The 21731-nt window shown below is 41.3% G+C and overlaps 1 protein-coding gene across 2 annotated transcripts in view; it reads right to left on the bottom strand.

Annotated features, from left to right (window-relative positions):
• Positions 1-21731, bottom strand: part of rad18 (RAD18 E3 ubiquitin protein ligase) — a 280171-nt gene that overhangs the window by 248209 nt on the left and 10231 nt on the right. For both annotated transcript variants that reach the window (XM_072280649.1, XM_072280650.1), the window contains exons 3-4: positions 5221-5282; positions 3801-3871 (exon numbers count right to left, since the gene is read on the bottom strand). In XM_072280649.1, the coding sequence (XP_072136750.1) occupies positions 3801-3871; positions 5221-5282 (133 nt within the window). The remainder of the gene's footprint in view (positions 1-3800; positions 3872-5220; positions 5283-21731) is intronic.

Genomic DNA, 21731 nt, shown 5'->3' with positions numbered 1-21731 from the left:
TACCTCCCCAATTGAGGACGATCGCAGGCAGTACCCAACAAAAAACTTCCAAGGCATTCCCCATACAGCCCAATTTTCAATCTAATCTAGGGTGGCTCCCCTCCTTAACATTTATCCTATCACTTATACTACCTTTAATATAACATATAGGCTAAAGATGACACAGGTCAAGCTAAGCATTAAAAACACTAGGCAACTTAAACACCCGAGATATAAATCCCAAATATTTACATTTTGCTGGTTGAAAGTTTTTGTTAATCAGTTTCGGCAGCATAGCAGTTTGACCGGATCGCATTCCACAAATTAAACTGGAAAAAATGAACAAAGAAGTGGATTATGAAAATTAAATGTTTGCCTCAGCATGAGGCCCCTTCAATGCTGTATGAATCACCTAAAAAAAAAAGTCATTGCTCTTCTCATTCTTCTTCTCCGCAGCGTGAATGGTGAAACTCTTTGGCTGCCTCTGGTGTATTGAAATAATGCTTTTCACCTTCATTTATGACCCGGAGCTGGGCAGGATACAAGAGGCCAAACCTGACCCCTTTCTCGCAGAGCAGGGATTTCACCTCCTTGAAAGCTGCTCGTTTTCTACCCAGCTCCGCACTAAAGTCTTCATTAAAAAACACCCGGTGTCTGCGGAAATACAGCTCCTGCTTCCGTCTATTGATGATGCGTTGCTCATCTTGAAAGGAGTGAAAGCAAACCAGGAACGTTCTTGGTCTCGTTTGCTTGGCTCCAGAGACACCGGATGGTTTACGTCCGAGTCAGTGAGCACGCGAAAGTACGAACGGCCTTGGGAAAAAATTTGTCCCCAGCACTTCGTCAAAAAACTCGGTCATAAATTTAACAGGGTCCGAACATTCCAAATTTTCAGGAATGCCGACCACTCTCAAATTGGATGTCCGCAACCGACTTTCAAGGTCATCTAGCTTTCCCTTCAGAAATGCGTTTTCGCTCTGCAAAGTTGCAATGGCAACTTCGACGCTCACCAGTCGGTCACTGTAATCATTCAGGCCGTCTTCAACCTCACAAATGCGTTCGTCGTGCAACTCGTAAGAAGACATAATTTGTTCCATGGTAGCATTCACTGGTGATAAAGCATCTTCAAGTTCTCTTTTTAGGGCAGAATGCACCGCTTGCGTCATGTCAGTAATAAGTACTAAACGAAGCCTCCCTAGTCATCAGGTAGCGCAGGTCCGGGTCCGGGTCCAGGTCCAGGTCCAGCAGCGTGCAACGGCGCCATTACTGTAACATCAGCCTTCTTGCTCGAGGCTTCGCTATCTTTTTCCCCAGTTTTACTTCGAAGGTACATTCTACTTGCCATTTCAATGTCCAGCTATGTCCCGCATTGTTCACAATGGTAAATTTTCAGTTATCTCGAGCATACGGCAAAGATAAACAGGTAGATTTTCAATAAAAATCGGGAGCCACACTCACACGCACCGACTCACACCATACTCAACCCCGGAAGTCCCCACCCGAAAGTTCATTTAGAACAACTACCAGCAGATACATCTGCAGGTTTAGACAATAACTCCAGAAGAGAAAGGTGAAAAAGCTGGCACAAAATACGGTGCAACAAATCAATATTAACAAAACAAAAGAATAAAATCCCACGAAATACTAAGTGCCTAAATTTTGATAGACTTGAGATATACATACTGTGCCACTATTTATTTGTATATTCATCCACTGAAAGGAAGCAAAATTCTAAAATTCTTTATACAATCAAAAGAACAACAGGCCAATGCCATCAAAATGAGAGAACATACTGTACAGGTGACCCCCGCTTTTCGAACGTTCGCTTTACAAAACCTCGCTGTTACGAAAGACCTACATTAGATACCTGTTTCACTAACAGAAGGTGTTTTCACTGTTACGAGAAAAGGAAGCGTGCAATAAAAGGCAGTGCGCGCCCTGAGCAGCCAAGCTCCTCCCCCAGAACTGCATTCTAGCCGGCACGTGCCGATTAGCAAGTTGAGTTCTAAGGTATCAGAAAAGCCTAAAAGAGCTCGTAAGGGTGTTACACCTAGCGTAAAACTAGACATAATTAACTGTTTCGATCGTGGTGAGAAAAGTAAGGACAAAGTGAGTTTGGCTTGTGGAACCTGACGAAGATGATGTTGAAGAGGTTTTGGCATCCTATGACCAAGAACTGATAAATGAAGAGCTGATGCAATTGGAAGAGGAAAGGATAACAATCAAAACGGAATGCAGTAGCGAACGGACCGAAAGTGAAGTCGTCCAGGAATTGAACGTGAAGCAACTGCGTGAGATTTTTCACTTCAATGATTGCAGAAAAGTACGACTTTAATTTTGAAAGGGTACATTGGTTTAGGGCATATTTGCAAATGGTTTGAGTGCTTACAAAGAATTGTATGATAGGAAAATGCGCGAGGCTAAGCAGTCAAGCATACTGTCATTTTCCAAGCCTTCCACATCAGACGACGAACCTCGACCTTCGACATCGAGGCAGGCAGACATAGAAGAAGATGACCTGCCTGACCTGATGGAAGCAGACAACGATGAGATGACACCCCAGTGTCCCACCACCCCAATCCCCGGGCCGCGGACCGATACATTGCTGCAGAGAATGCAGCGGTAGCCGGGACGCACCCAGCACATCTTTAAGAAAAAAAGCCGAAACAAACAAGCTAATTAATTAGGTGCCACCCGGCACATAATTGTCGGCCCAGATCAGAGGCGATTGCCGATTGCGTCGCCTCTGATCTGGGCCAACATTTACGTGCCGGGCGGCACCTAATTAATTAGCTTGTTTATTTTGGCTTTTTTCTTAAAGATGTGCTGGGTGCGTCCCGGCTACCCCTGCATTCTCCGTGGATCGGTATCAGTTTGCTGCCTGGAGGTTGGGGTCCACTGCACCACCCCAACCTCCAACGACTCAGCCTAACACACCATCATCAGTATGCTCAGTGCTGTCTTCCCAATTCCAGTAAGTGACACTGCACTGTACATACATTATTTCTACTTTATATAGGCTGTGTATTTTTATGCGTTATTTGGTATGATTTGGCAGCTTCATAGCTTAAAGTGACTGGAGAGAGTGTTTCTGCCGAGAGCACTTGCGTGAGATTTTCGCTACGGAGAACTGTGCGGCAATGATCGTAGAAAAGTATTTCTATTTTATATAGGCTGTGTATTTATCATATCATTCCTGCTTTTACTATATGTTACTGTTATTTTAGGTTTTATGTGTTATTTGGCATGATTTGGTAGGTTATTTTTTGGGTCTGCGAACGCTCACAAATTTGTCCCATATAGATAAATGGTAATTGCTTCTTCGCTTTACGACATTCCGGCTTATGAACCATTTCATAGGAACGCTCTACCTTCGGATGGCAGGGGAAACCTGTATTCCAATTATTTAATAACAATGTTATGTCCTATCTAATGTAGTTTGTTATTTCTAATTACTAGATATCATTGCTTAATTGTGAGTTTACAGTTGATGATTACTCAATATCACATGGTTAAGCAATTAGCTTTCAACATCAGGTCGGCCATTGTATATCATTTGTACATTTCATTTAGTCAGTAGTAGATAGAAACACTTAGTTAGAAGTCAAAGGAATTTCAATTAATATTTGAATCTACCTTTCATGAGAAGATCGAGAAGTACCGTTTTTTTACATCAGCTCCTTGCGTACTGTAATGCATTGGTGAATAGTAAAGCCGTCTTCAAACTGCAACTACACAGGACTGAAGTTTACCTATCTGTCTAGTTTAAGAAAATGGGGAAATGCTTGAGTAAGGGCAGAATAAACAAAAAATAATTATACCTTGCTGTGCGAAAACACTTCACTAATTCATCCAGTACTCTGTTGTTCAGCAGCTCTGGTTCGGTCACGGTCTGTAAATGAGGAGGAGATACAGATGAAGTTCTATAAGATTTGACACCAACCCCCAATATGAAAATAACTATTCAAACTAAAGATAACATGAAGCTTGTTTCAAGATCACAACACTTAAACTCGTTGCCTGTGCAAATCAAGCTTATGCTGATTGCATATAAAAAGTTTGTTCACTGGGAATCCATTGTCCATTCCTGTGCTCTAGACAGACACATCATTCGATCTAACAGCAGGCATTTTTCTTAGTCAGAGCAAACCTTCGACCCTATTTTCCAATAGTGTTAGCTACCACTACCATAGTAAAAAATACTAACAAATGATCATAATAAGAGCATACAAATAATATACAGAATGCAAAATTCTCCAAATGTTACATACACTGAATGCATACACTCAGCAAAAATCAAGTCTTACAAAGTCCCAAGCCAATATTCATGATAAATTTTCTTTTGCTTTCCTTTTGTCCTTAGTGTTGATATTTCTTTCATCCTCACATAACACCTTATTTCTCTACCACTTTTGATCTTTAAATGATATATCAGTCTATTAACACCAGAACACATTGTTTACTGATTGCTTCTCTCAGTGCCTTACACTTCCTTTGCTTTGCATCTTCTGCCTTTCACCTTTTTCCTAATTCAATGGCTCAATCGTTCAATTTAATATCAGAGAAATGTATTCAATATACATCCTGAAATTCTTGTTCTTCGCAGGCATCCACAAAAACAGGAGTGCCCCAAAGAATAAGTGACAGATAGAATGTTAGAACCCCAAAGCCCCCTACAGCCACCTCCCATGCACAAGCAGCAAAGCAACGACCCCACCCTCAACCACTTCTGCGAAAAAAGCTTCAGCACCCTCCACCCACCAAGCTTGCAGCAGTAAAGCCCCAATAAAGACCACGAAGACCATGTCCATAAATAAAGGCTGATTTTAAAAGATGCCCTTTTATTAATGGAAGCAGTTTTCTCCGGTTTATTTTTTTCATATTTATTTGGCAGCTTTTATTACATTTGTTTACACTTCAGACAGCCCTTCAATTTCAAGAATAAAAAGATTGGACCCCAGTTCTCAAGATGTATTCCTATTATAGGTACATTACATAAATACATCATAATAAATCCTGTGGACATATTTATGCCAAATATGTTGCAGTCATGGCTGTATAACATCTGACATACAGCCACATCATATAATGTTTATATAAATCCCAAGATTTTCAAACTCTCAGAGCAGGTTGACCATGGACTAACACAGAAAAATATTAAATTCAATATTCTGCTTCCTCATGCATATTCAAGAATGGCTGTCTCCTCAACCTTAACGGGACAGTAAAGATCTTACTTACCACACAACATATCGGACATTGGGTCTTGTATGATAAAAATTTCCGTACACAAAGTGAACAATCTAGAAAGCGAAAAGATAAAATTATTGAAAATTCACAAAATCCTCTCAGGCAATACAGTAGAAATTGAATTAATCTGGATAATAAGATGAAGTATTTTCATACAATGTTTAAGGTTTAATATTCTGCAATTATATCCACATTCTTTGTACAAGTCATAAATCAGTTATTTATTTTGTTATTAAACATTTACTAGCATACTACATTCAGTCTTCTAGAGCAACATTTACAAAATGCCGGAGGAATTGAGCAAATCAAGCAGCATCTCTGGAGGGGAATAAACAGTCAATGTTTTGCAGCATGGATGTTTTATTTATTTTTTTTTATTTTTCGAGATACAGTGCAGAATAGGCCCTTCCAACCATCCCACTCAGCAACCCCCAACAACCTCGACTTAATGCTAACCTAATCACCAAACTATTTACAATGACTAATTAACTTGCCCAGTACGTCTCTGGACTGTGGGAGCAAACCAAAGCACCCAGGAAAAACACACGGGGAGGACACACAGACGACTTACAGAGGACTCCAGAATTGAACTCCGAACTCCAACAACCTGAGCTGTAGTGGCGTTGCACTAACCACTGCACTATCGTAGCACCCTTTATCAGGACTGGAAAGGAATGGGGCACAGGCTGCGATAAGAAGATGGGGGAAGGGGAAAGGAGTAAAGGTAGGTGGGGGGGAGGGGACGAAATAATCAGCCGTTAGAGAAGTCAGTGTTCACGCCAATAGGTTGGAAGCTACCCAGACAGAATATATGGATATGAGGTATTGCTCCTCCAACCTGAGCTTGGCCTCCATCGTGGCAATAAAGGAAGCCAAGGACCGACATGTCAGAATGGGAATGGGAATGGGCAGTCAAATTGAAATGGGAAGTCTCTGGGAGATCCTGCCTCTTGCAGCAGACAGAGTGAAAGTGCTTGACACAGCAGTTCCCCAATCAATCCCACCAATATAGCATAGGGTTTGCCAGGAGCACCAGATACAATAATTATACTATACAACTCATGATAAATGCTATACTTGCCCTCAACATGGTCTCCCTCATCACCATTCAGGGCTCCAAACACTCCTTCCCGGTGAGACGACACCTGACCTGCAAGTCTGTTGGGGTCATTCATTGTATCTGCTGCTCCTGGTGTGACCTCCTCCACACTGGTGAGCCCTGACGCAGATGAGGGGACCACTTTGTCAAGCACCTTCATTCTGTGTTCCGCAAGAGACAGAATCTCCAGTGGCAAGCCATTTCAATTCAACTTCCAATACCCATTCTGTTATCTATCCATGGCCAATCTGACGGCATGAACATTGATTTCTCTAAATTCCGGTAGTTTCTCCCTACTTAATCCTTCACCTCACCCCACCTCCTTATTCTAGCTTCTACCCCCTTCCATTCCAGTCCTAATAGTCTCAACCCAAAATGCCAACTGTTTATTCCTGACTATAGATGCTGCCTGACTTACTGAGTTCCTTCAGTATTTTGCATGTGTCATTCTAGATTTCCAGCATCTGCAGAATCTCTTGAATTCATATCCTCCTACCTTTTCTTCTCATAGAAGAATGATACCAGTTTTAAAAAAAAACAAAAAGTTGGATTAAAAATTGACTCCAATCATGTAGTCAGAGATATTATTATCACCTTGAAACACAATTCATCCCCTCAAAGCATGCTGTCAGTGGATTCCACCAAGAATTGTCCCAAATCTCCTAATCTTCAAGCAAGTGGCACTAGAACCATGATTAAATTAGCTTTCAGATTACAAAAAGATTTTGATTTTAGAAACACAGTCAATTCCAAAAAGACTTAGCTATGTTTTGAACAGATAGTACTTTCTTTATCTCCTACTTCAGGAGCTTAGTAGCAGGTAGCTACCTTCCAATTTCCTAGTATTTGCTCAGGGAAATTTGTGTTAGGTTAAACCTACTACTGGTTCAGCTATGCCATTTACCTCAATGCAGAGGAACAGCTGAGAGGGAGATAGATAAGCTTTGAGTAACTTGCATTATTTTTAAAATTGCATGATCTAAATTCAAATAATCTTTTTATTTTTAAGTATCTAATTGCATTTTTAGTGTTTTCTAGTGCTGTACTTACCAATGCTTATGTTTGAATGAATATTTATAATTAAGTTTAATGTGGATTTAATTCTCAAGATTTTGAATATCTTTGATGCTTTTGCATTCACAGATTCTAAAATATTTGATGGATTTTATAGCCAGTAAGCCTATGACTTAAGGAAAAAGGTACAACATAATTCTGACACAAAATATTGCAGAAATGTAAAGGTAGTGTAAAAAAGAACATTCAAATTGGTAGCTGTCAAGCAAGGTAGGTTTTTACAATACCTTAAACACAGTAAAAATGTCAAGGTGCTTTAAAGAAACTTTGAAAAACAAAATTTAACACCATGTTACAAGTTAAAAGAGATGTCAAAAACTGAATTGAAAGACTTCGTTTCCTTCTTTCCCATTGGTCCTTTCAGTTTCACCTACCCAAAACTTGGCTTTCTCACAGTTTCTTTCCGTAATATACAGTAGGCGACTTCCTACCTATCAGCAGAAAGGTCATCTCCAACAGTCCTATATTGATATTGCTGATTCCACCCAATGCCTCTCTTTTTAAACTCTCCTATATTAATCTCTTCCTCTTGGTATGGCTGTATTAGAAATGCCACCAAACTTAATACTGGACTATTTATCTGAGCAATAAGTTCATATATGAATAAGATATTTCTTTTATAGATTAAAAAAAAGCTTTTTCTGGGTGTCACAAACAAGAGAAAATCTGCAGATGCTGGAAATCCAAGCAACACATGCAAAATGCTGGAGGAGTACAATCGATGTTACAGGCCGAGACCCTTCAGCAGGGGACCTGCTGAAATCTCGGCCCAAAATGTCGACTGCTTACTCTTACTCTTTTCCAGCTGCCTGGCCTGCTGAGTTCCTCCAGCATTTTAGAAACATAGAAAATAGGTACAGGAGTAGGCCATTCGGCCCTTCGAGCCTGCACCGCCATTCAGTATGATCATGGCTGATCATCCAACTCAGAACCCTGTACCAGCCTTCTCTCCATACCCCCTGATCCCCTTAGCCACAAGGGCCATATCTAACTCCCTCTTAAATATAGCCAATGAACTGGCCTCAACCGTTTCCTGTGGCAGAGAATTCCACACATTCACCACTCTGTGTGTGAAGAAGTTTTCCTAATCTCGGTCCTAAAAGGCTTCCCCTTTATCCTCAAACTGTGACCCCTCGTTCTGGACTTCCCCAACATCGGGAACAATCTTCCTGCATCTAGCCTGTCCAATCCCTTTAGGATTTTATACGTTTCAATCAGATCCCCCCTCAATCTTCTAAATTCCAACGAGTACAAGCCCAGTTCATCCAGTCTTTCATCATATGAAAGTCCTGCCATCCCAGGAATCAATCTGGTGAACCTTCTTTGTACTCCCTCTATGGCAAGGATGTCTTTCCTCAGATTAGGGGACCAAAACTGCGCACAATACTCCAGGTGTGGTCTCACCAAGGCCTTGTACAACTGCAGTAGTACCTCCCTGCTCCTGTACTCGAATCCTCTTGCTATGAATGCCAGCATACCATTCGCCTTTTTCATCGCCTGTTGTACCTGCATGCCCACTTTCAATGACTGGTGTATAATGACACCCAGGTCTCGTTGCACCTCCCCTTTCCCTAATCGGCCACCATTCAGATAATAATCTGTTTTCCTGTTTTTGCCACCAAAGTGGATAACTTCACATTTATCCACATTAAATAGCATCTGCCATGAATTTGCCCACTCACCTAACCTATCCAAGTCACCTTCCATCCTCTTAGCATCCTCCTCACAGCTAACACTGCCACCCAGCTTCGTGTCATCCGCAAACTTGGAGATGCTGCAGTTAATTCCCTCATCTAAGACATTAATATATATTGTAAACAACTGGGGTCCCAGCACTGAGCCTTGCGGTACCCCACTAGCCACTGCCTGCCATTCTGAAAAGGTCCCGTTTATTCCCACTCTTTGCTTCCTGTCTGCCAACCAATACTCTATCCACATCAGTACCTTACCCCCAATACCATGTGCTTTAAGTTTGCACAGTAATCTCCTGTGTGGGACCTTGTCAAAAGCCTTTTGAAAATCCAAATATACCACATCCAGTGGTTCTCCATGTGGTTTTACATGTGTTGCTTTTTTCTAAGTGTAATCAGACATGGAAATGCTACATGAACGCAAAAATGAATCTTTTGGAAGCAGCAGAAATGCACTTTTTTTTAAAGTGTGCAGCATATATTTATTCAAAAACTAAACACTACATAAGCTGGAAATCAGAAACAGAAATGCTGGAAATTCTCATCGGAACAGGCAGCATCTGTAGAGTGAGAAATAGTTAACATTTCAAGTTGGTGATCTTTCATCAAAACATGGTAAGTCATTGCTATCTAGTGTCCTGGGCGATGTCAATGAGTGGACCAAGAGGAATTTGTGATGACAGGTATCTGATAAATAGAAATTTCTCTTCACCACCAAACATTTTGTTTGCTAATATGCCTGCTACTCGGGTGTTTTTTGCACTAATGCTGTGTCTGTATTTTTTTAATTCATTAATCACTAGGTGTGACTGAAACTTCACTGTTTATGATACTCATTGCCATCAGTGATTTATTAATTATTTTTGTGCTGAATTTACCTTCCTATGACTTTATGATTACACTGCAACGCACACAAAATGCTGGCAGAACCATAAACAGTCGATGTTTCCAGCCGAGACCCTTCATTAGGTGGCCAGCCTTAATGAAGGGTCACAGCCTGAAACGTCGACTGTTTACTCTTTTCCATCGATGCTGCCTGGCCTGTTAAATTCCTCCAGCATTTTGCGACTGTTGCTTTGGATTTCCAGCATCTGCTGATTTTCTTGTGTTTGTGATTACACTAGAGTCTACTGCTTTATCTTTTATTCATGGTCACTTTATTTTCTCTATCAATACTGTTGGATCCGAATGTTTAATGTTAATTGTCATTTTCCTTGTATTTAACAATCAATTACCTGCTTGCACTTTAAGTAGCCTTTATATACACAACAGTTTAGTATGCCTCTAGTGGCTATAATTCTAAAACTTCATTGTTCTTTCATGAAATGGGTTGTTTTTTTTATTGGTCGATTTTACTACAGTACTGTATTAAAGAAGTATTTTCTAATTGGATTCTTGTTATCTATGCAATTTCCTTATCTTTTGTGTATAAAAGTAGCTGCTTTATGCTAGGCACCATGTTTAGATTCTCTCTTCTTAAGGTAGTAAGACCCCTGGCACTGTTCTGTTCTTTGTTCTATCAACTCTTAATAAAACAAACTTGAAGCAAAAAGTTTTATGCCTCATTTCTGACTTCTAATGAACCCTGGATTTAAACACCAGAATCCAACAATACATTCATTCACCTGAATTTTAGTATCAGTAACAGAGTGATGACATTAACTATTGACTTTGTGAAGAGCTACTTTAATTTTAACCTCATAACCTATGTTGCAAGGAATGTCTCTTTCCTGGCAGCGGTTGATACCTTTGATCAGTTCAACGTGAGTCCTGCTGTTCAGCAGCTGTGATGTGGCATTCAAAACATTAAAGCCTCAAAGGCAATAAAACCAGGAAAAGAAACACACATATTTTACCTAATGTATTTGTAATGCCCTGGTTCACACCTTTACTGTTATGCTGTAGGTACTTCATTTAGTAGCTCTGTAAGAGCAGTTTGGGTTATTATTGAAGATAAGGGATGATGTGGAATGTGTGCCATCCAATTAGCAGGAGCTTTTCTTGGTGAGAGACAACAAGATTGGTCTTGGGCTTGTGTTCGGCGGGAGATGGAGAGAAGACGCTGTGGAGAACCAGTCATAGCAGATGATCCAGTGGGAGACCCATTTGTTCAAGATGGATTGCGAGCAACACTCAGAAGGTGGTGTGTGCTTTCACATTGACCAAGGGCCCAGCACGAGTGACAGAGAAGTTCAAGATGAGCTCCCACTTGTGCACATTTAACTGTTTAACTAGAATGGGCCCTTTTCTTTTTGTTATCCTTTACTAATCCTATAGTTAAGTTTCGTAAATATAATTCCTTTAATCATATTCAGTGTACTGTCTGTTATTTCACGGTACTAATTTGTAACAGGGTAGCAATTACAAAGCATCTACACAAACTGGGGTTTGGGGTGGGAAGAGCCGTCTCAACCTCACGAGTTTGGCGGGACTTGAGAGTGTCTTCCCTAGACTTACGCAGCCAAAGAAACCAGGGTGTTTCATATTCCAATACACTTTAGTGTGAAATACAGATTGAGACATAAAGTGAAAAGAAATCCAAAACTTTTAAAATACATTTTAAAAATATTTATCCAAAATAATGGCACCATATTGTACTTACAAAAAAATTCAACTTTTTAAGTCAATAATGTGAGCAGAGCAAAATTCATGAGGAAGTAGGCTATGATAAATGCCACATCTCAGGCTAGTTTGCAAATGCCTTCAACATAAAGGAGATCTCAAGGCCTGTAGTTAGACTTACAAAGCGAGCAAAATAGCACTATTTGTATCCCACAAATTGCTGTTAGTTCCAAGAGTCCATAAAATAAATGACTGGCTTGCAGTCATTACAACTGTGAACTGTAGATCATAACAATTTATTTGATCTCATTTTGACACACTGATGCCCATTGCTGTAATTATCAATTTATTGACCTACGATGCTCTCTAGAAGTAATGATTCAGTAGCACTGTTCCACTCCTTCAATAATTTACATGACTTCTTAGCTATGCTCCAGTATTTATAGTCTCATGGTTCTTAATAATTTCCATTGCACTTGGTTTATATTTGTCTCAAATATGTCCTGCTGTATCCAAAAAACATATTTTTTCCTGTAAGAGATTTTAAATTGAAGGCGGCCAATTTTGATGGTATCAGAAAGGATCTGGCAAGTGTAGATTGGGACAGCTTGTTTTCTGGCAAAGGTATACTTGGTAAGTGGAAGGCTTTCAAAAGTGAAAATTTGAGAATTCAAAGCCTTATGAGCCTGCCAGAATAAAAGATAAATATAACCGGTATAGGGAACCTTGGTTTTCAAGAGACATTGAGGCTCTGGTTTAAAAAAAAAGAGATGCATAGCAGGAAGCAACAATTGAGGTGTTTATGAAATACAAGAAATGCAAGCAAACATTGAAGAAAAAAAAAATCAAGAGGTGTGAGGTTGCCCTAGCAAACAAGCTGAAGAAGAATCCCAAGAGGTTCTACAGATATGTTGAGAGCAAAAGGATTGCAAAGGGCAAAATTGGTCCTCTGGAAGATCAGAATGGTAATCCATGAGTAGAGCCAAGAGAGATAGGGAAGATCTTAAATTAATTTTTTGCATCTGTATTTACGCAGCAGATGGACACAATCTATAGAAGTGAGGCAAAGGAGCATCAACTTTATGGACCCTATACAGTTTACAGAGGAGGCGGCATTTGCTATCATGAGGCAAATCAGGGTGAATAAATCCCCATGGCCTGACAAGGTGTTCTCTCAGACCCTATGGGGGAAAAAGGGCAGAAATTGCCATGGCTCTAGCAGAGATATTTAAACCGTTTAAGTTGAAGGATTTGGATAAACATGGACTGATTAGGATAGTCAGCTTGGCTTCATGTATGGTAGGTCATGTCTAACCAATCTTTTAGAGTTTTTCAAGGAAGTCACCAGGAAAGTTGATGAAGGCAAGGCATTGTCTACATGGCCTTTAGCAAGGCATTTGGCAAGGTCCCGCATAGGAGACTAGTCAAGAAGGTTCAGTCGCTCAGCATTCAAGATAAGGTAGTAAATTGGATTAAACATTGGCTTTATGGGAGAAGCCAGAGAGGTGTAGTAAATGGTCGCCTCTCTGACCAGAGGCCTGTGACTAGTGAAGTGCCACAGGGATCGGTGCTGGGTGCAATGTTGTTTATCATCAATGTCAGCAATCTAGATGATAATGTGGTTAACTGGATCAGCATATTAGCAGATGGCACCAAGATTGGGGCTGTACTGAATAGTGGGGAAGGCTATCATGGCCTGCAGCGGGATCCGGACCAGCTGGGAAAATGGACTAAAAATGGCAGATGGAATTTAATGCAGACAAGTGTGAGGATTTGCACTTCAGTAGGACTAACCAGGGTAGGTCTTACACAGTGAACAGTAGGGCACAGAGGAGTATGTAAAACAAAAGGATCTGGGAATACAGGTCCATAATTCATTGAAAGTGGCATTACAGATAGATAGGGTCAAAGTTTTTGGCATATTGACCTTCATAAATCAAAGTATTGAGAACATGAGATGGGATACTATGATAAAGTGGTCTAAGACATTTGGAGTATTGTGTACAGTTTTGGTCAGCAACCCACAGGAAAAGTGTAAATAAATTTGAACGAGTACAGAGAAAATGTACAAGGATGTTGCCGGGTCTGGAGGACCTGAGTTATAAGGAAAGATTAAAGGTTAAGACTTTTATTTCTTGAAACATAGAAGTTAAGAGGAGATCTGATAGAGGTATACAAAGTTCTGAGGGCACACACAGGGTAAATGCAAGCAGGCTTTTCCCACTGAGGTTGGGTGGGACTACAACTAGAAGTCATAGGTTAATGGTGAAAGGTGAAAAGGTGAAAAGGGCCGCGAGGAAGCAATATGATTTGCCAATATGAGTCAGCTGCACCTTTCCTCATGCCCTCTCATGGCCACTATTGAGTCATTACGCATGCGAGGTCATTACCCGCGCGTCATTCATTTCAGCACGGGAAGGAGATCAACTCCTCGAGCTTGCAAATGACGGCGGGCTGGAAAGTATGTTTGACATAACATCTCTGCCAGCATTTTGGATCAAAGTCAAGGCTAAAAATCCTGAGATAGCCACGAAAGCACTGAAACGTTGCTTCCATTTCCAACATATCTCTGCAATGAATGCAACGAAAACTAAATTGCAGAATAGACTGGACATAAGGAACCCTGTTCGACTATCGCTGTCTCCCATCACCCTTCGATAGGACCGTGTTGTTGCAGGAAAACAAGCCCAGGGCTCCCACTGATTCAGTGATATTGGTGTGTTGCAATAATTTTATATGTTCATACAGGGAAAATATGTGCTGCGTGTTTAATATCCAAACGTTACTTAAAATATTATGATGCTATTGACTTATATAACCATATAACAATTATAGCACGGAAACAGGCAATCTCTGCCCTTCTAGTCCGTGCCGAATGCTACTCTCACCTAGTCCCACCGACCTGCACTCAGCCCATAACCCTCCATTTCTTTCCTGTCCATATACCTATCCAATTTTTCTTTAAATGATAATATCGAACCTGCCTCTACCACTTCTACTGGAAGTTCGTTCAACACTTACTTCAAGCTCCCCTGTCTTCCCCGATAATTGACTTATCACTATTCATGCGAGGAAAATATGCGCTGTGTGTTTAATATTAAATTCATTAGATAAACCCTTTTAGAAAGGAAATTGAGTGTATTAGCCACTTATCACCGATATTCCGGTCGTGATTAACACCCCTTCCCCCCCCCGCCTCTGAACAGAATCGCCAAAAACGATTTGTAGGAAAAAAATCGCACTCACACATGCACACTGGTGCCCGTGCAAGGCTTCATGGTCAGTGTAGTCTTCTTTTGGTAAACCCATCATATTTGACTGCTACTCTCATCCGTTGGCAACCCAATCCCCCCCCCCACCACCAAGTCAGCCAGTCCGAAAGAATATTGTCAATATGAAACCGGTCCGCAGTGCGAAAAAGGTTGGGGGCCCCTGGACTAGATGGGTCAAAGAGCCTGTTTCTGAGCTGTACTCTTCTGACTCTATGTTAAGTAACATTATACTGTATAGTCTAGAGATGACCGTTTTAGCATTACAGGTTTCTCCCGCCATCCGAAGGTAGATCGTCCCTATGAAACGGTTCGTAAGCCGGAATGTTGTAAAGCGAAGAAGCAATTACCATTTATTTATATGGGAAAATTTTGTGAGCGTTCGCAGACCCATAAATAACCTACCAAATCATGCCAAATAACACATAAAACCTAAAATAAGAGTAACGTATAGTAAAAGCAGAAATGATATGATAAATACACAGCCTATATAAAGTAGAAATACTTCTCCACAATCATTGCCGCACCATTCTCCATAGCGAAAATCTCACGCAAGCACTCTCGGCTGAAAATCTCACGCAAGCGCTGTTGGCAAAAACACTCTCTCCAGTAACCTTTAAGCTATGAAGCTGCCAAAACATACCAAATAACACATAAAAATACGTAGCCTATATAAAGTAGAAATAATGTATGTACAGTGTAGTATCACTTACAGGAATCAGGAAGACAGCTTGCCGAGCACACTGATGATGGTGTATTAGACTGAGTTGTCGGAGTTTGGGTGGTGCAGTGGCCTCCACCCTCCGAGCAGCAAACGGATACCGATCCGCGAAGCATGCAGGGGTGCAGCAGTAGTAGGGACGCACCCAGTACATCTTTAAGAAAAAAGCCAAAATAAACAAGCTAATTAATTAGGTGCAGCCGGGCACGTAATTGTTAGCCCAGATCAGAGGCGACGCAATCGGTAATCACCTCTGATCTGGGCCGACATTTACATGCAGGGCGGCACCTAATTAATTAGCTTGTTTATTTCAGCTTTTTTCTTAATGATGTGCTGTGAGCCTCCCGGCCACCGCTGCATTCTCTGCGAATCGGTATCTGTCCGCAGCCCGGGGGTTGGGATGGTGGGACACTGAGGTGTCGTCTCATTGTCATCTGTTTCCATTAGGGCAGGCAGGTCATCTTCTCCTATGTCTGCCTGCCTCGATGTTGAAGGTCGAGGTTCATTGTCTGCTGTGGCTGATGTGGAAGGCTTGCTTGACTGCTGAGCCTCGCACATTTTTCTATCATACAGTTCTTTGTAAGCACTCAAACCATCTTGCAAATATGCCCTAAACCAACGTACCCTTTCAAAATTAAAGTTGTACTTTATCATTGCAGCAAAAATCTCACGTAGTTGCTTCACGTTCAGTTCCTGGACGACTTCACTTTCGCTACTGAATTCTGTTTCGATTGTTACCCTTTCCTCTTCCAATTGCATCAGCTCTTCATCTACCAGTTCTTCGTCATGGGATGCCAAACGTCTTCAACACCATCTTCGTCAACTCCCACAAGCCAAACTCATTTTGTCCTTGCTTCGTTCACCACGATCGAAACGCTTAATTATATCTAGTTTTACGCTAAGTGTTACGAGCTCTTTTAGGTTTTTCTGATACCTTAGAACTCATCTTGCTAACCGATGCTCACAGGCACATGTTTAAGCAATGCCACTAGAATGCCGTTCCAAATCCAAGGGAGAGCGGCTGCTCAGGGCATGCGCTGCTTTTTTTTAATCGCGCGCTGCCTTTCTTCATAACAGTGAAAACACCTTCTGTTAGTGAAAACAGGGAACTAATGAAGGTCTTTCATAACAGTGAGGTTTCCTAAAGCGAACGTTCGAAAAGTGGGGGACACCTGTATGTTCTTTGCTCAGATCCAGATGAATTTTTATCAGCACTAATTACAGGCTGTTTACCAAATATCACCTGAAATAAATTAGCTGATGTTATTTGGAATTATATAGTGAATCATTCAGAACAAATTAATTGAAACATCATACCTATTAAACCACAGAATTAAATCCCAGCCTTGGATTCTAAACCGGATTCAACCTCATGTAAGATCAGTGACTCCACTGATTTCAATGTCCGTTGCAGGGGACTGCAGAGTAGAGTGGCCATGGCGGTTGAAGGGGTAGAAAGTAGATAAGTTGGGTTTTGTTCCTAATTTATTTGTTATTTGCTTAATGTTTTCAATCATTTAAAGATTCTAAAAGAGTATCAATCAAATATATATATAGTAAAATAAAAAAAATGAACGGCTATGTGAAAGGGAAGGGTTAGATTGATCGTGGAGTACGTTAAAGGATCGGCACATCCTCATGGGCCGAAAGGCCTGACTGTTCTCTGTAAGTAATTCACAAAAGATGTGTTTGCAAAGCATTCTTGTCCACAATGATTCAAAATATTTCAAGGAAAATAATATGCTTTGAGATTCGATTGTTTTTGATGCTCATACTTGACAAGGTACCAGACACTGTAGAAAGAAAAAAAACAATACAGATGACCCCTGCTTTTCGAACGTTCGCTTTACAAAACCTCACTGTTACGAAAGACCTACATTAGTGCCCTGTTTTCGCTTTCAGAAGGTGTTTTCACTGTTATGAAAAAAATCAGCGCACGATAAAAGGCAGCGTGTGCCCCGAGCAGCCGCTCTCCTCCGGAGTCGGAACAGCATTGTTTAACACATGCCTGTGAGCAGCCATTTGCAAGATGAGTTCTGAGGTATTGGAAAAGCCTGAAAGAGCTCGTAAGGGTGTTACACTTAGCGTAAAACTAGACATAATTAAGCGTTTTGATCGTGGTGAACGAAGTAAGGACAACAGTAAGGACAACATGAGTTTGGCTTGTGGAAGCTGACGAACATGATGTTGAAGAGGTTTTGGCATCCCATGACCAAGAACTGATAGATGAAGAGCTGATGCAACTGGAAGAGGAAAGTATAACAATCAAAACCGAATGCAGTAGCGAAATGAACATGAAGCAACTACGTGAGATTTTCGCTGCAATGATAAAGTACGACTTTAATTTTGAAAGGGTACGTAGGTTTAGGGGATATTTGCAGGATGGTTTGAGTGCTTACAAAGAACTGTATGATAGAAAAATGCGCAAGGCTGAGCAGTCAAGCAAGCCTTCCACATCAGCCAACGAACCTCGAACTTCGACATCGAGATGGGCAGTCATAGGAGAAGATGAGCCGCCTGCTCTAATGGAAACAGACGACGAGATGACACCCCTATGTCCCACCACCCTAACCCCCAGGCCACGGACAGATACCGATACGTGGAGAATGCAGCGGTAGCCAGGAGGCACACAGCACATCTTTAAGAAAAAAGCCAAAATAAACAAGCTAATTAGTTAGGTGCTGCCTGACACGTAACTGTAGGCCCAGATCAAAGGCGATGCAATCGGCGATCAGCACTGATCTGGGCCGACAATTACGTGTCCGGTGGCACCTAATTAATTAGCATGTTTATTTCGGCTTTTTTCTTAAAGATGTGCTATGTGCCTTCCAGCTACCGCTGGACCCCTGCATGCTTCGCGGCAATGTATCGGTCGGCGACCTGGAGGGTGGGGGCCACTGCACCACCCCAGTCTGCGACGACTCAGTCTAATACACCATCATCAGTGTGCTCTGCGCTGTGTTCCCGATTCCCGTAAGTGATACTACACTGTACATACATTATTTCTACTTTATATAGGCTGTGTATTTTTACGTGTTATTTGGTATGATTTGGCAGCTCCATAGCTTAAAGGTTACTGGAGAGCGCGTGCGCCGTGTTTTTGCCAACAGCGCCTGAGTGAGATTTTCTGCCGACGGCGCTTGCATAAGATTTACGCTACGGAGAACAGTGCAGTAATGATTGTGGAAAAGTATTTCTACTTTATATAGGCTGTGTATTTATCATATCATTCCTGCTTTTACTGTTATTTTAGGTTTTGTGTGTTATTTGGCATGATTTGGTAGGTTATTTTTGGGTCTGCGAACGCTCACAAAATTTTCCCATATAAATAAATGGTAACTGCTTCTTCGCTTTACGACATTTTGGCTTACGAACCGTTTCACAGGAACGCTCTACCTTCAGATGCGGGGGAAACCTGTACCTATAAAGGACAAATTCACAATGGCAATGGGACCAGACTTATTCTTCATAAAAGTTGTGTATGCTTGCAAGAAAACAAATCTTAGGGTTGTATATGGAGAGAGACTGGGGTCAGGTAGAACTGTAGCATGTAGTGACACTTCATGCCCACATCCCTTGGTTCCAAGCACAGACACACACAAAGATGTTCATCAGGATGAGGTATATCTTTGGGTATACCTTTTTTCCCCATTGTGCATCGTGACTAATCCGACTTGTTCCATCTTGGATCCGGAGATGAACCAGAAGAAGGCCAGATTTGCAAGGCGGAGAAGCAGCAAACAGGCTACATCTACAGCACCACAAGAATATCCCTCACCCAATGACCTGGTTCTTCCCTGTTATTGAGAGGGAGCAGCATTCCAACAGTCCCAATTGTTGCCTTCCTATCTGCTTCAGCGAATTCTTATTACAAATTCAAAGCTGAAATGTTCAGCACCGAGGATGGTTCAAGAAAGAGTAATCTTCCCTGGCAGATAAAGTTAAGGAAAATCCCAAGAGGTTCTGCAGCTACATAAAGAGTAAAAGGACGGCTAGGGAGAGAGTAGGTCCCCTTTGAGATCAGGAGAGGCCACTGGTGTCTCGACCCTCAGTAGATGTGTGGGATTCATAAAGAATATTTCTCAATATTTAATGAGGATTAATCATAAACACAAGGCCTAATCATGGTTGCTCATGAGATAAGGGAAACTAGTCGTTTTAGAGGAAATTCATATTACCAGGAACAAGGTATTTACAGCTTTAAGGTAGATAAATCCTCAGGACCTGATTAAGCATATCCTCAGACAATGTGGAAGGCTGGAGAAGAAATTGTGGGGGCCCTTGTGGAGATATTTCCTTCATTATTAGCCACTGGTGAAAATGCCAAAGACTGAAAGATAAATATTTTATTCCATTGTTTAAAAAAGGTTAAAGGAGGAATGACAAGGCAGGGAACTGCACGCCAGTCTGCCTGATGTCAGTAGTGGGGAAGTTACAAGAGGGAATCTTGAGGAAAAGGATCTACCAGCATTTGATAGACAGATTTGATTAGGAGGAGCCAGCATGATTTTTTTGCATGGAAAGTCATTGTTAACAAACTTTGGTAAACAAATTGTGGTAAATGATCACTGCAAACAATGAAGAGGCGAGTGGAGGCAAGGCTAATCCGAGGGTCGAGGCGTGCAGGTGCGAGACAAAGTCGGAGCAAGATCAGGGCATGTTCCAGGAAAAGTTGGAGAAAAGTTAAGAGGTTGGAATTTCGGAGACAGAGTTGGAGTGAACAGAGTGGAGTTGAGAAAAGTTGAAGTGGGGTTGTTTCAGATCCCGTCCACATAAACAGGGAGCGAGGTTTGATCCATCTAAGCACCACACCGATTTGGAAAGGTCAAGTACAGGCCAGAAGTGGACTGAAGTGTTTCACTGTGGCTGGGTCCAGGTCCAAGTGTAGGGTACTTCCAGGTGCAGGGACGATTTAAACGCCTGGCCAGATAGACCGGAAAGGCAGGGGGTCAGGGATGGTTTGCTCCACGACATTTTATTCCATTCTCCGCAGCGCTGAGGCTAAGGCTGTGGGACTGCTCTTCTGCTGCACACTTTGTGTCTGCGAACTTCACTGCGATTTTCCCTGCTATATGATGAACTGAGACTATGGGCCTACTCCAGCTGCTCCGGGATTCGGGTCTATGGACTCAATTTGGTTCCGAATGCTGTTGCTTGCATGATTTGTGTTTTTCTTTCCTTTCTCCGCGCTTTGGGTGTTAGTCTCTTTTTCTTTTTTTTAATATAATTTTTATTGAGTTTTCAAAGTAAACACATGAGAAAATAATATCTACCCTCCCCCCTCCCCTTAACCCTCCCCCCCCCGATATATACTCCTATCTAAAGAGAAAAGAAAAAAAAAAGAACCACCTGAATATTGGAAGGTTTGCACATGCTCCATGGGATTAAAAATAAATTTAATATATATTTGTTACTTTCCCCAAGGAACCAAGAACTTTATCATCGGAGCTGTAAATAAGGGCTCCAAATATTCAAAAGTGTTTCATATTTATCTCTTAAAATCTAAAACATTACTTAGCTTCTCAACTCTCATAGTTTCCTGGGGAATCTCTTTGAACTTCACCATGTTGCTATGTGTTTCCCTCCCAATCATCCAGGCAAAAAGAGAAAAAAAAGATAGATAAGATACAAAAAAAGAAAAAACAAAATACCCCCCCCACTAATGTTGTGAATGAAAAGGTACACAACACTACCCCCCTTCATTGTGCGAGTCGTGGCTATTGCCACACTTGCACATATGAATAACGTAGCGATTGGTCAGTGTTTCTTCCAGCTCCCCCGTAACAAAAAATTGTACATATATAAAAAAAAATTAATGTCATTATTCCCAGCTAGTATTCCTCAAATTTTAACCTTTCTTCCCCTCCCTCATATAATTAATAATATATTCATATATTCATCCGCCTAAAAATCCAACAGGCCTAATCCTTGATCCAGTCTTCATCTTCAATCCATCTCGCTCCCCTAGGTTTGTTCTTGTATCTAATGAATATTCAAAGAATCTCGCACAAACTCCTCCGCTTTCCAGTAATCGTCAAAAAATCTTTTTTCTCCACCAGCCAAAAAAATCTTCAAGGTTGCAGGAT

The sequence above is a fragment of the Mobula birostris genome, chromosome 16 (genome assembly GCF_030028105.1).
Source record: "Mobula birostris isolate sMobBir1 chromosome 16, sMobBir1.hap1, whole genome shotgun sequence".
Classification (NCBI taxonomy): Eukaryota; Metazoa; Chordata; class Chondrichthyes; order Myliobatiformes; family Myliobatidae; genus Mobula; species Mobula birostris.
The sequence above is the reverse complement of the archived record's forward strand: the minus strand, read 5'-3'. Positions and strand labels throughout refer to the sequence as shown.